Source organism: Daphnia magna, linkage group LG2 (assembly GCF_020631705.1).
Source record: "Daphnia magna isolate NIES linkage group LG2, ASM2063170v1.1, whole genome shotgun sequence".
NCBI lineage: Eukaryota > Metazoa > Arthropoda > Branchiopoda > Diplostraca > Daphniidae > Daphnia > Daphnia magna.
The window spans coordinates 16,456,351-16,471,113 of NC_059183.1; the positions used below are offsets into that span (position 1 = coordinate 16,456,351).

The 14,763-nt window shown below is 38.7% G+C and overlaps 2 protein-coding genes across 2 annotated transcripts; one reads left to right on the forward strand and one right to left on the reverse strand.

Moving 5' to 3' along the window:
- Nucleotides 1–115: 115 nt before the first annotated feature.
- On the reverse strand, nt 116–12,928 carry LOC116916532 (GAS2-like protein pickled eggs). Its single transcript, XM_032921784.2, has 11 exons — nt 12,688–12,928; nt 10,961–11,243; nt 10,274–10,402; nt 8,704–8,853; nt 8,444–8,638; nt 5,381–5,488; nt 4,814–4,855; nt 4,659–4,710; nt 2,855–3,116; nt 2,577–2,761; nt 116–2,131 (listed from the first exon to the last, which is right to left on the reverse strand). Exons 2-11 carry the CDS (start codon nt 11,180–11,182, stop codon nt 786–788), a joined length of 2,691 nt encoding a protein of 896 aa, XP_032777675.2. The 5' UTR covers nt 11,183–11,243; nt 12,688–12,928; the 3' UTR covers nt 116–785.
- Nucleotides 12,929–13,287: 359 nt separating this feature from the next.
- Nucleotides 13,288–14,698, forward strand: LOC116916536 (COP9 signalosome complex subunit 8). The gene is made up of 5 exons (XM_032921792.2): nt 13,288–13,319; nt 13,809–13,929; nt 13,991–14,061; nt 14,125–14,339; nt 14,407–14,698. The coding sequence occupies exons 1-5, from the start codon at nt 13,303–13,305 to the stop codon at nt 14,640–14,642; spliced, it is 660 nt and encodes a 219-aa protein (XP_032777683.1). The 5' UTR covers nt 13,288–13,302; the 3' UTR covers nt 14,643–14,698.
- The last annotated feature ends 65 nt before the right edge of the window (nt 14,699–14,763 follow it).

Consider the following 14,763-nt stretch of genomic DNA (forward strand, 5'->3'; position numbering starts at 1 on the left):
GTAGAAGTCAGCGCGCACGTAGGTGTCGCTTGGGTCATATGTCTCGTGACTCATCTCATGACTGCAATCTCAGTTGGCATGGAAATCTCTTTTCTTTGGAACATGATCAACGAAATAACTCGAAGCAGGTTTATTTTCCAATTGTTCACAGTACAAAGGTTTGAAATTACAGAAAAATGATGTTTGCTTCCATCAGAAAAATTTTATAATAATAAAAAATAATCAAAGGGATGGACAACAAACTTGTTGAACTTTTTCCGCGTTTCTAACACCTCCCTTGTTAATGTTTTAAGTAACATTACATAAAGTTTGATTGTATAACAGCACGCTTGGAATTTTCACGTGAAATTCAATATGCCATTGCTAGATTTCACAAAGAGTTATTAGCAACTTTAGTATTTGTTAACTAGCTTGATCACAACGAATTGCCATTAGATATAACATTGCACAGGGTTATAGAGAAGAAATTGTTTGAGCTTGAAACCATTCCCATTAAATGTTTTTACATAATATTTTTTCTATAAAAATTTTTTCACCAGTATTTTATCATAAGGTTATGTTTAAAATCATGTTCGGTCATGTATCCCAGCCCACAATCCTGGCTCGAAAATGTGACGTAGCTCAAAAGATTTTCCTAAAGTGAAAGGTTTCCTTGCCATAATAAAACGTTATTTACCATTCTAAATTAATTATTACCAATTAAATTAATGAAGGAGATTAAGGTGCTTATTTTATAACCCACAATTAGTAAAAGTAAATCAATTTAAAATATAAGAAATAACTGATTATACCAAACAAGGATTTCTCATGTCTTCTTTCGGACGATAGAATCTCGGCATTGGGATTTTTGACGGAGATTGTGATACAACATCTTTTCTTGGTGAAACGAACATGCGAGTTGGTAAATGTGACAGGCTCGAATCTAGCGAATTACGTCTGGTTAACTTTGAAGTCCCATTCTTGACTTTCCTTTGTGCTGGATCTTCTTTTTGCTGTTCACTGATCTTGTTGGAAGCCAACGGTGTGACATTGGCCGTGTAATCTTCATTCAACGTCTTTCCTTCAGCAGCAAGAATACTTTCAACTCGCGCTTTGTACTGATTGACAATTTCTTCCATTTTCTTTAGTATCGATGCGTCATTGTCGAGTTCGACATCTTTTAGCATGTTACGTAAAAGAGGCGATATTTTGGATGGATCCGATTGCAGTGGCGAATTGGATTGTTGTTTTGATTGACTCGGTTTCTGCAATTTCAAATTTGGAATTGGTTTTATTTCTGGTGAGGTAGGAGCTCCATATCCCGATGAAGCGACAAAGATGTTTCGTCTTCGGCTACTCGGTGATGTGGAAGAAGCTCGAGAATGTTCACGCGACGCCGCACTGTTGACCGACCGAGATCGATAGCTAGACCCAGGAACCGGATTCCTATTGCCAATAAATGTTGCTTCCGTTTGTATGCTTGGACGCTGTCGTCTGTTCCTTCCGCTCCAAGTGAATGTATTTTTCGGTACGGGATCTCCAATGCTGATATTGTTTCTGACAGTTAACTTGTCACCATCGGTGGTGGATGATCGTGTGCGTAGAGAATGTCTACCGAATGCTTCACGCCGGAAGCCCAAATTTGTTAAAGTAGGCGATGTGCTGGTGCCATTGCTCTGAAGTGGCAAACGATACTCTGAATCGAGCGATGATTTTCTCGACGAGCTGACCGATTCTGTCGAATAATGGGAATTGGCTCTTTTGCCCATATTGCGTAGACTTCCCAAAAGAGGGATCTTGCTATAATTGTACTTGTTTTCCTGTTTTTCTTGTTTATAGTTATTACCGACTGGATCGGTATCATCTAGTGGTCCAGCAGAGGACACACCCGATTCCAAAGAGCTCGACTGCGACACTTGAGTGCAACTTGAATCTGGTCGTTCATCCAATTCTTCGCTTTTGACATCTCCAGCTCCAATTCCAGTTCTATAGCCTTCGTCGGATATTTCTGAGCTACTATCAGTGTTATTGATCGAGCTGGTTTTCGTTCGGTTAGCTTTATTCCCGAAATGATCATCGTGTAGACGAGATAGCTTTGGTTGTTGAGTATTGCCCACGCTGGGCGATCGTCGGTAACCGGGGCTCCAAATTCCTGTAAAATACAATCGTTGTTTTAATTTATGTAAATAAAAGATTAATATTAATGTCAAAAACAATTTGAAACTAATGCGGGACATGGAGTAGAAGGTAACCGATAAGATACGTTTGCTGAGATAAGAGTTTGCAGCAACAAATGGCTTTGGCAGTGTTGACCTCGAGTGAACAAAAGTTAACAAATGCGATAAGTACTTTTTATTGCTACAAAATTACGTCCTTTGAATGACCTTAAACGACGCAATATAAGAGAAGATTATAGGCGAATATTTTGTTTTATGGCTTTCGAGAAAGTTGGTAAAGGTGAAAGAGTAACTAAGCCCTACTTAAGTCATTACGCAATTTGTAAATACCAAATACGTGACAAGATCATTTGACTCTTGAACAAGTGAATACGTAAGTTGCCTTAAAGTTAATACGAAATATACAGCTGATGTACTTACTTTTACCGGGCAAACTTTCGTCAGACTCGATCGAGTCTGCATTGCCTTGCAAAGTCGGGATAACTTTATTATTCTCTTGCTGATAAGCCGGCTGACCGTAATTGCATGAATTATTGACACTGTAGCGAGCAGACCCCGACCTCTGGAAAATTGGACTACTTCCCAAAGTTCCAGAAGAGTAATGCCTGATGTGAAAACATTGGCATTAGAAATGTAAATTTATTTTTAAAGGAAAGATCAAGTTGTTTGATCGAAGGAAAAATTTTGTTTGTTTGTACCTGATTGAGGGAGACGGACTTCTGTGGCGAGCATGAAACCGATTCGGGGAAGCTTCAGCTGAAGAATCGCATGACGAGTATGGCAAAATCGACGTTCCGGTCATGGAATTTTTGCGTGACAGAGTTGTTCCAGTAACGGACGCTCCAGAAGACCGACGGGAATTGGGTGGTGATGTTCCCCGTTCGTAGCTCACTTCCATTTGCGTTGTACCACGGGAATTCTGACTGACGCTTAACTTGGACGTGATCGGTGTTCGATGACCTACATTAGGAAGATGTACATTTTTTAAACTAGAATAGGAAACAAAGTGGCATTGATCCAAATCCGTATGCTAAAAAGCAAAACTATTTTTATTAGTAGCGTTGCTGGGAGTTGTAAGAATTGTTGCGTGTACCACTCCCGTGCGTTTGTAACTGAAAAAACGTGTACATTTTTATTCCCGTGCAACATGCAAAAGCTCTTGAAATTTCGTTGTCAACCTTTTTCAGTAATAAAAAAATTCTCTCGATTGCCGCATTGCAGTTAAGCTGAAATTAAAGCTTTTGGCAACCGATAATTTTTATTTTAGAAGACGCCATGCGTTCAACATGATAAAACAAAACGAATGGCATTGTGCACCCATAAAAGGTAACATATGATTTAAAAGAAAAGAAATTTTCTTGACGTGAGCCAAACTATTCGTCAAAAGTTCGCATGTTCGTTACTCCCCGGTTTAATGACCATCAATTGAAATGCCCATGGATCCGGGCTATCATTAAAAGAACCTCTTGTGTCTCTTTGATTCTTTTTCACTGTGCTTTTCATCAGACAGATATAAATGTTCTGTTGTCATTTGCAAAGAGAAAAAGGCAATCCAGGATGCAATTGTTTTTTTTTGTTTTTTTCGTTGATAATTCAAGAGTCTTTATAGGGAAACGGTCAAAAATAGAAATTTGAGAAACAGTTCCATGACGTTTACAGAATATAACCTTGCGAAACACAATTCCGCACTGGGCATATCCATAACACGTCGTTGGGTCGCCATTCTTTTGCACGCGCCTGTAAACATTGTCTCTTTTGTATATTTCAAATCTTATCGTGATCTGTTGCTGGCCTTGCATTCGCCATCGCATCCCGTTTACCTTGACCAGTTCGACGGCTAACTTTCCTTATTCAACCCGCACTCGTACATGTAAATAGATGTCTCTGATTTTTTTCAAAAATGCAATCACAAAAAAAGAAACCCGCACGGACTAGACTCCGATTTCGGATAAAAAAAAGAATCTTGTGTTCACCGCCTGCGATGATGTCATAGAATACCAATGAGTTTTTAGCCAAAGAAATACATCTCCACGATTCACTGTTGTTCCATGTAAAAGAAAGCCCGGTCGGTATAGCCTAGATGCTGATTAGATCTCCTAAAAGAAGGTTTCTTTTCCCCTCTGTCTTATAGGCCTCTAAAGATTTGGATTTAATAGCTTTCAGCTTCGTTACCTTCCTCATGGGATATTCGTACGCGTTCGATTTCAGGATGTCCTATATATGGAATCTTTCGCGCATAAGATTTTCCCCGTATTTTTCTCACTGCGAGGTTAAGGTTTCTGTATAAGGCTCGGGTGAGTCATTTCAAAGATTTCGAGTGTTCTTTGTATACGCCTTCCGCAAGTCATCACCCTCGAATTTTTTCAAAACACCTTGTACTATATTGACGATAATGAATCGACCGTTTTTTTGGAAGGGAAAAAAAGCAGTTGCATAAGCCAATATCGAGATTCGAAATTATAACCTTCACCAAGAGAAGGGCAATTTAAAACTTCTTCCTACCTGCTCGGCAGCGGCATGGATCGTGCTTTTCTAAATAGTGCGATAGTGTGTCCTACAAGAAAAGGAAAAAAAAAAAAACATTTAAAAGAAATCAGTGCCGGAGTGTTCCTTTTTGTTTTTTAATCAGATGACAAAAAAATAAAAAAAGCTCTTACCCAGCCCCCACCGACACGAACCATGACGTGATTGCGTAGAACCTGTTTTTATTTAAAAGAAATTCAAAAGGATGCGTTTTAAAATGCGAAACAGTGATCAATCAGAGTTCATTTTAGTAAATGGGAAAACAATGACGACAGCCATTGAATACGTAAGAACCCATTGGAATACTTAAGAAGACTAGTGAACGAAAACCTAAAGGCTTCGATAGGCTCATAAATATGTATGTTACTTTGTTTCACTTCTCTGTTGTTACTGGTAAGTAGCTAAACAAACGTCAGTACGTATACTTGTTTTTACCTTTAAGGTAAAAAAAAAAAAAAGAGTTGGAATGTATGGAAACAGGAGGCCATGTTTAGGACATAATTGGTTACCCTACCCGAGGCAAAAGTCAACCCTATCGCTTTATTATGCGCAGACATGCGTACACCTTATATAGACTTATTACCACCGGTTTTTACTACACAATTTTATGATTTCATAATATAAATTTGAACAAAACTAGCGAGACGAAGCGAACGCGTGAATATTAGATAGAAAGAGAAAATAAAGTGTAAATAACTTACTCTGACAAAAATGAGCATTTTTGTGTCACCGATCCGGTACTTGCCCTCTGAGACACGAATCATGGGAAACTGAGTCGGGCACGAACAGTTTTCCACGAGATCTCGTACCTTTGAATAATAAAAATAATAAAATGCGACATTATAATGTAATCAGCGATAAGTCAGGTGGGAAGTGAACGAAAAAAGACAGGCGATAAATCTGATTGTTGGCCATGTCAACCGCTAAACAAAACCGCATTAATATATTTAAACTTGCGTGAATTGACAATTCTCTTGCTGTGCATCACGACAATTCTTGGCAAGTACGTGGCGTTTATTTTACACGTGCATGGAAACCAACGAACTCGCGGACGATGTGAAACCCAGTTCAAGGTCTTCCCCCCTTTGCGTGCGTGAGAGACCCCTGAAAAAATCATATCCATTTAAGGAGTTGCCGGTGGCATTTTGGAGGAGAACGATTGTTTCGACATTGAGTTCAATCTAGTGTGTCCTCAGCAGTGCTCAGATCCAATTCCGCGTGACTTTGAGTTGCCGTACGTGAAAATATCAATAGATCCCCAACTATTCGTACAACACACACAAGAGAGATGTTGTTTTGTTTTTTTACCAGTCTCACGCAATATATCTATCACACAACGTAGCGAAAATTCTCACGAAATGTACATCAATGAATCAAAATTTTTTTACATCATGTGGCAGCTATTCTTTGGTTAGCTAAAATATTTTTTAAATCTCGTTGCGCCGAAAGAATGGCAGGTGGTGCTTCCGAAATATAAAAGATAAACGACATTCAGAGTTCGTTAAAGACGAACAAAAAAATTCAGGTCGGGAAAAAAAGGCAGCAAAGAACAATGGGCGTACGTTCTGTTTGTTCCCGCGATTCTATGAACGCAGTTTGGAAAAAATCATAAAAGTATTTCACGCGCTATTACATCGAAAACAAAGATGTTACCCAAGTTTGTGTCAATTCATTGAGACTGCGGGGCAGGTCAAATGTGGCACGCGTGAAGAGGGCGAAAAAATAAAATAAAATAAAATCATTGGTGTCAAGGATTTAGCGGCTACTTGTGTGGTGGACATTTCGTACAATCGAACCTTCAAATCCGTTTGATATTTCAAAAGGAACTTCAAAACATAATAGGTTTAAAGTATCTGGACCTTGTCCCACTTATTTGCAAGGAAGAATCGGTCGACGTGTACACGAAATGTGGCAACGTCCACCAAGTACCTGTCGACCGAAAAATGCCCAGCCGACACGTTTTGAAGGTCGAATTAGTTAAGATTTTTTTTTTAAGATGGCAAAAAAAAAAAATAAAATAAAAATTCTTTAAATGGCATCGTTACGATTATTTCATTATAAAAGCCGAAAAGGAGAAACTTTCACGGTCGTGAATGCAAAAAGCCCTGCAGGTAGGTCGCTTTTACGATTTTGACATCTAACATGAGCGAATCTTGGTCGAACTCGCTTTTTAACAAAGGAAAAAGAGAAAAATATTACTTCATTATTGTTGGCATCCATAACCCCTTCCCATCACTAGCGCAATCGGAATAATCTGATACAGCCAAACCGGATGAATTGTTATTCCATATTTGGGAACACGGAGTGGAATTCAATAAAATTGTCAATCAAACATTCGAACAAAAAATATTCAAAAGATCGATCAAGAACTACAGGTATCCCTTTCATCGTACAAGATTGATGCGATACCACATTTATTCAAAATGATAACAAACAAAAATTCATGGCTGTCGAATTTGATGGTTTATAACGCCCTGCTTTTTAAAAGCTGAATAACACAATCTCTCGTGTTATGCAACAAACGGGATGGATCACTGAATATCCGCATTCAAATGGGATTTTGATAGCAAGTAGCCGTCATCCAACTGTTTTAATCACAATAATAAAATTAAAAAAAACGTGGACTTTTCCTGCTTTCCAAGTGCAATCCTCTAAATTTTGCGGTAACTAAAACGAATAATAGCGGAGAGTTTATTTCAGGAAAAAGAAAACTTCGGAAGGATTTTTCTTGGTTATCTTTTCCATGCCGCTGCGCTCTCACGCCCCGCTTTCCTCGCGTGTTCCAGTAACGGTGCCCACCAAAAGTCTATAGGATGCTCCCCCGCCCTCGTTTGTTTTTCATCCGTTACGTTGTAACGTGAGTGTGGCCGACCGAACTGCGACTAGGGTAAATCGATGCGCCTCAATGGGATGCGGCAAAAATGCTGACCAAAGCGTTCGAGCGTGAAAGATGAAACACTAGATCTACTTATTGCTAAGATGATGGATAATTTTTTCTTGTCTAATACGCTCGACCAATCTGTCTGGAATCTGTCCACTCCCAACACAACGGGGACATCGGAGAAATAATTCGTGTTGAATTGCATCACACACTTTGTAGATTTCTCTTCAAAACATGGGAGAGATGAAAATAAAGAGGGTGTGTATAAGGATTCGTGAATGAATGGAGATCGTGGGAATGAGACGATTGTTTGCTATGCTTCGACTAACTTGGGTGCAAAACTGTAAGACATCAGCTGTATCTTTAGAAAACGAGCTCAATTAAAATACTTCTTCTCGGTTACAATAGAAATATTTTTAGAGTGCAGAAAAGAAACGGTAATGAGTTGCGCAAGTGAATATCCCACTGTGCAATCACATTGAAAGTTTCGGGATCGAAATGGACAATTGGATATTAGACTTTCTATCGCTGGGAGAAATCATATCGTTTCACGCAATGAGTTTCAACGACTTTCTATGGGGCCCTCCTCCCAAAATAAAAAAAAAACAGCCTACACCAAAAGATGTTTCGAAAGTCTATACACACAACCAGTCGATCACATCACTATCTTATATGGACACTGCTATATCATTACGCAGACGTCACAGACACTCGAGATGGATTTTTTCCTACGGCCGGATAAAGCGCATTCCCCTGGCAAGAATCCATTAGAACCCTTCTCGGATTCACGGATGTCCGCCAAAAAAACAGTCAGATGATAAAAAAAAAAATAGTCTTACGTATAAGGACACGCATGTTACAGGATAGGCTACAATCGACTTACCATTTCATCGAGACTCCGTAGATCGTTGGTAACTATTTGTGCCTGAGGTCCATATTCAATTAACTCCATGTCCTCTTCGTCGTACTCGTTACCATTTTCCAAGTTCCCTTCTTTGGCTATCTCGCGATCGATCTCTTTTTCGAATTGGACCAAAACTGGAGCAGGCATACCGAAATTGGCACCACGTCGAGCGACCTAATTTAAATGTTTACAAATTAATTCTTATTTTTAAGAAAAAAAAACATGTTAGTTATGAATACCTCCAGTAAGCAAAGAATAAAGCTTTTTTCATTTTTACGTAGAACCAAATCGTCCGTTTCGAATAAAAGACATTCGTAAATGCCTAAGAGTCGACACCATTGAATGAAATTGTGAACGTTGTCCCGGGCGAAGAAACTCTTTGGTTTCACCTACAATAAAAAATGACACCATATCGAAGTGTGGTTAGCAAACACATCAAGTTCCCCTCCTTTGTACACGGGTCATCTACCAGATCTACCCCCTCCCTCCAAACCGCCGAGTACTCTCACGAAGTGCAATAACATGCACTTAAAAATGGCGCTTTTACTATACACACTTTTCAAAAAAAAAAAAAAAACGTATGTATTCTAGATTGCCTTTTCTTTGCATGTCCATTGGCAAAGTAAATTCTTTACGCGGCTATTGTAATAGCAAAACCGATACGAGCTGCGGAAAAAAAGAAAAACTTGTTTTTAACGGATGTGGTTAACTTAAATGCACTGAAATTCGAATAGATCTTCGCTGTATAGAAGACAATTGCGTACGTGAAACGTGGTTTATTTATATTACGTGACCTTGTAAATACTGCCAAACTGGTTGGACTTGACTTATCGCCTATTGGAATCGAATTCTTTATTTTAAAGGTTACGCCCGAAATGTCTCGCGTTTAAAGAGAAAACATTCGAATGGAAGGGGGAGAGAAGAAAAACACGTTTCGTCGTCATTTCAGCTGTTGGGTTCGAATCATGTTGCATATCTAACTTAAATCTTTGACACGGACAAACAACCGATGCAGTAAACGGGGCGTTGTCGAAAAATATGGAAGGCAAGTCAAATCTAACGGATTGTATCTAAAATAAACATTTCCATCCGTTAAAAAAAAGGCGCTTCTTTTTACTAGCCCTTTTTATTTACTTGCAAAACACATCGTTTTCTTGAGAAAACATTGGCCGCTTATTTATTTGTTTCGGAAAAAGTTTCCGGCCATTCACCGATTAAAAACCAGATTTTTTTTTTTTTTTAACTATCGATCGACATAAACTTTTTGCGGGTTTGCAATCAAAACAAAAAATTTGTTTTCCTGGTATACCGATACATCCGGGAACTTTTATCGGATTCTCTTTAACCCTACACGACATAGAGGAGCTTCAACTGGGCATCTTTCCCATTTTCTTCTGCGTGCGTGACTCACGTTGGCTGAACGACATTAGCGGCCTACTTGTGTGTATACGACTAGGATTTTCATAATGATCGAAAACCGTGATGGCTTTAAAAGAAAACGGTATACCCACACTGTGCCAAGATATGTGCAATGGAAAGTTTTGTGCCGTCTAAAGAAATCTAGGCTCCAGGTGTTCACCCCCCGCACGAAGATCCAATCAACGCCTAAATAAGGAAACATTAAACAACAATTCGAGACACACGCCCAGCACGCTATTATTGATAATGGCCAATGAACTAAGGCGCCAATGACGGAATTATCAACGGATAATATTCGCTCTATCGTGTCCACCCAATTCACGTATTTAAAAATACACGAAAATTGGCAAGGCTTTTCTTTTGATAACCATAATAAAACGGTATAACAACCTCAGACCGGAAGAGTATATCGCGATCAGGTATGTCCAAGTGAGTGCTGAACTTGCGGCGACGTTGACTGTCTTGTTGCTCCAGTTTCTCCTTGTAGGCCATCGCTGTCCGCCTGACGTTGTTAGCATGCTGTAGAAAAAAAGTAACAACAAAACAAAAGAAAAACGTCATTAAATGTCCCATTTTTTTTTTTTTTTTTTTTGCCTCAATAATTATGCATGGGCTTCACGGTTAAAGACCGAGTCAAAGAAAAACTTTCGTGATGTGTCTCGTTGTTTCATCTTGTGGCAATAGTCAGAGAAATCTTAAGGCTTGAATGATGCAATCTTTTTGTGAATGAATAAAAAGTAAAATTATTTCCGCAATGACTTGTCTGTTATCCACGCGTGGAAACTTTGCATTTCCGAAAACTTTCTCTTCTACGGCATTTTTTTTTGAAAAGCCGCTGTCTGTTCGCCAAGAAAGTACGAAATTCAACAGACCGTTTCATACGACGCAATTTTTCTATTGTTTGTTTCTTATCAATGTTATCTCAGTGTTACATCTCTTATCAACGTATAGTAAATATTCAGGTTAGATACACCAAGAATGAAACAATTAACTTCACTTTCGCTTGTTTACGACAACCCCAAAAAACAAACGGTTCACGACATTTGAGCCGTGCAAAAACCCAATGGGTTAATATACCTTGCAAAGGGCGACGCCGTCTTCCAGGACGTCCATAAAGTTGTCAAAGTCGATGTTGAGTTGCGGGTGGTAGAGTCGGTGAAGCCATTCCGCTAGATCCTCTTTCATGGCCACCAGATATTCTTCGCTGGATTTGAAAGGTCTGAAAGGGCGCGGCTCCATTAGGACAACTTCTTGTCCCTCGCAGTCGGCTTCCACAGCGATGCACTCCAATCGAGACATGGATGAGGCTAATAAACTTTTGTGTGACACACGGTCCAACAAAATGGAAAAGGGTTGTCGCCTGGGAAACAAAGGGTGATAATTATTAAAACGAGAACAAGGGCGTTTTAATGATCACTGCAGCATGCTGGAACATTATGTCTCTATTAACGTATGGTCGCATACGGTTAACCTAGTTGTTTGTTTTTAACTTTTTATTTAAAACTGCGTCACTAGTCGACTATCTGAAGCAAAGCAACACAGCAAAAAAAATGGGATGAATTTTTATCGTGCATGATTTCTTTGATTTATGAACCCCGTGATAACTCGGATGGACTTTCTACATGTGAAAAGGCCTGCATAAAAGTGCGAGGGGGGAATGATATACGTGATCCAATAGGGGATCCCTATCTCAAACGTTTTACGGCACACAGACGATCGTTCGTTTTTTTTACTACTTGATGCATTTTGAATGTTTTGGGGTAAAGAAATGGCAACAGCCTATTTAGAATTTTTCACATAACGACAGAGTCCCTAAGGAAAGAAAAGATTAAAATCCAATATGTCTTGTTAAAAATTATCTGAAGATCCTAAATATAGTGTTTGCCACATTTTTTCTCACGAATGTCAAAAAGGTTATACTGTTTCTTCCTGAAAAAAAAAAAAAAAACATTATTATTACTATTATCCAGTATCTAAGACAGCGTATTTTGGTGCACCATTTTTCTCAGGGGGGGGAATTCTAAAGTGAACTACGATTTAAAACAAAAATAACGATGATGATCGACAGCTATCGAAATCAGTTTGATGAAACGAGGAAACTCTAATCTGACAGCTGTCTTTAAAAAATGTTTATCTTTAGAATTCTTGATAAATTCCAATGTAATCCATTACGCCACCGGAAAAAAAATGGTGATGGTAACACGAAAAACCAACATCTTAAATGCATGTAAGAATTCCAAGATTAGGCTTTTAGGACGATTGGCTCAAGGACTAGGCAACTTTTTATTAGTTCATTATTTACACTCATCAATAAAACACGTCCGTTGGCAAACATCTTGGAAGCCTTTACGAACTCAGTTACTCATCGTCGTTATTTATACCATCACGTCTTTCATCGAGGAATTGATTGCAACAGTAGGTTAGAAGAGGCTTCAATCAGAAACACGAAATTTAAATTTTTCTTTGAAATCCAAAAATTTGCATAAAATGAAAACGTTTCGCTTGCCTCGGATAACGTTTGAATTTCTAAAGCCAAAGTGTGATAGTTGGAAAAAAGGGGGCTTTGTATTCTATCCACAAGTGTACAAACTCTTTTTCTCTTCTGTGGTTCTCTTTTCTTGTTTTAACCGCGAACCATATGCAAAGAAACAGACACGCGGAGAGCCCCGATTCCCAAGGGAGACTTTGAAAAACTTAAGATATTCCTGAACGGCCGGTATTTTGACCAAGGACGGCAATATGCATTCACACCAAGATTCTCCCAGCGAGGGAAAATGAAAAGACATAAGAAATGTTGATCTTACCGGTTTAAAAATGACTATCCCAGATGGGAATCATGTTTATGTAAACGACACGTGTACAGTGGAAAATAAGGATCGCACCACACCCAAGTTATACACTCACTAACGACACATGCTTCACTATATTTTCATCTGTTGGCAGACAAGATGCTAGCAATAAACATTTGCTTCTGACTCGTATTCAGCAGGAGCCAAAGAGGTATATCCTCACGCGTATACTTCAAGAATGTGTCTGTGGCCAAACTCGGCCTTCCGTCGTCCTTTAACCATCCCCCAACTCATTTGTATAACGGAGAGCTGGGGACCCTGCAGGCATTAGAAAAAAATTCCCATTGGTTGCTTTTCGTACCCCTCCCCTAACAAGGGCAAGGGCGGCAAAAATTCCAAAACACTGTAGACAATTGGTGCCGCCTACTAACGTCCGTCAAACGAACTAAGTGGAGGGATAAAAGTTTCGAAAAACAAAAAAATAAAAGCAAATCTGAAGAACCTTCATCCTTTTACAGTTGCCGCCACGTTTGATATGATGAGAGATTTTTCAGTCAGTCGCAGTTATTTGCAAAGCAATTACTTAACATTTCAAGGTTTTACAAATAATTATACCTTCAATTTTCAAGGATGAATGGACCCAAAAGGTACTATAATAAAGATTCATCAGCCACGTGTATGGAAGTTTTTTTTTCATAATTACCAAACAAGAAAATACACTCATATTTGATTTTTTAGTTACAATGCGAAATGAGTTTGTTACGTTTTTGTACAAACGCCATTATTCGTTCCAAACTCGGACTCACCTTTTTCACCGCCATTAAAAGGAACTAATAGGGAATCTGACAAGCCATATACTTGTTTTCACGAGTGTAGGTTCTGAAAAGCCATTTCCTTTTCATCACGTTACATGGTTACTCCATGTTACTCTTTAAATTACGCTAGTCTGACATCCCGCCTAGAAAATCATTCACCTTCGTGTTTCTCTGAAAAATTCCAAGTCGCCTAGCGTCGTTTCTTGTTACTTAATGTTCCCAACACAACAGACGATAAAGCATTGCCGTCAAAGCAAAAACACGTAAATTGCTCAGGCAAACTCGGCATAAAAACTTTAGAATACTGTTTAATTGAAATAGCTTTAAAAATCGCCGACTTACTTTAACTGAAAGAAATCTCTGTGTGTGGCTAAGAGGTATGTCGTCTAAAATAGTTTTATTTGAAAGTACAGCACAAGAACTAGAAAAGCAGGAACTCGAGGTACATTTTCCCCTTGTTTTTGAAATCATCTATCGTTCGTCTAATCGTTCGTATCTCATAGGGTGCCAATGGCTTGGCATTAGGAGATTTGCATTGCCAGTTACTTAGCATATACTTGTGCAATTTTGACTTGTAAGTCCATTGGCCATTTTCTTAAATATTCTTTATTAAAAATGAATTTTACTATGGTTGCAGATGCCATGCCAAATTTCTCTGGAAACGAATCTCAAATGAAGAGAAAACCTCATTTCCATTGCTTGGGCAAATTTGGGAAGTTGGTAAAAAATTATGGATGAAAGAGCACAATGCAGTGTTTAACCTTCTTAGAAATACGAAATGGCCTCCTTCTGTTGAACCGTACATGACGTCTCTTGAAGAAAATCTTCGACAAAAGTCACTGCAGCTCATAGGTAGTTTGGAAAATTTTGAATCAAACAATGTTTTCTGGGTTCTTATGAAAACTCTAACTTGGCTTAGGAAAAGCATATCTTTCCATAACTTCAACTACATTTGCAGACTTGGTTGGTTATGTAGACCATCCAGAAAATGCAGAAAAACTACTTGCTAAGTTACAAGCAGAACAAGGATGGACGTGCGATCCGGCCTCCCAGTTAATTATACCTAAACGACCGACACCTGCAAATATCCCATTGATGCGAAATGAAGAGCAATTGCAGAGTCTTACTCAATTCGTCTCCTTCTTGGAAAATTGAATAGCATAACATTTTTGTTTATACCCAAGGAAATAAACTTGATTAATAAGATAAAATCATTTTAAAAAATGAGACCATTTGAGTGTGTGATAACGATCCATTTCGTATGTAATTAAATGCA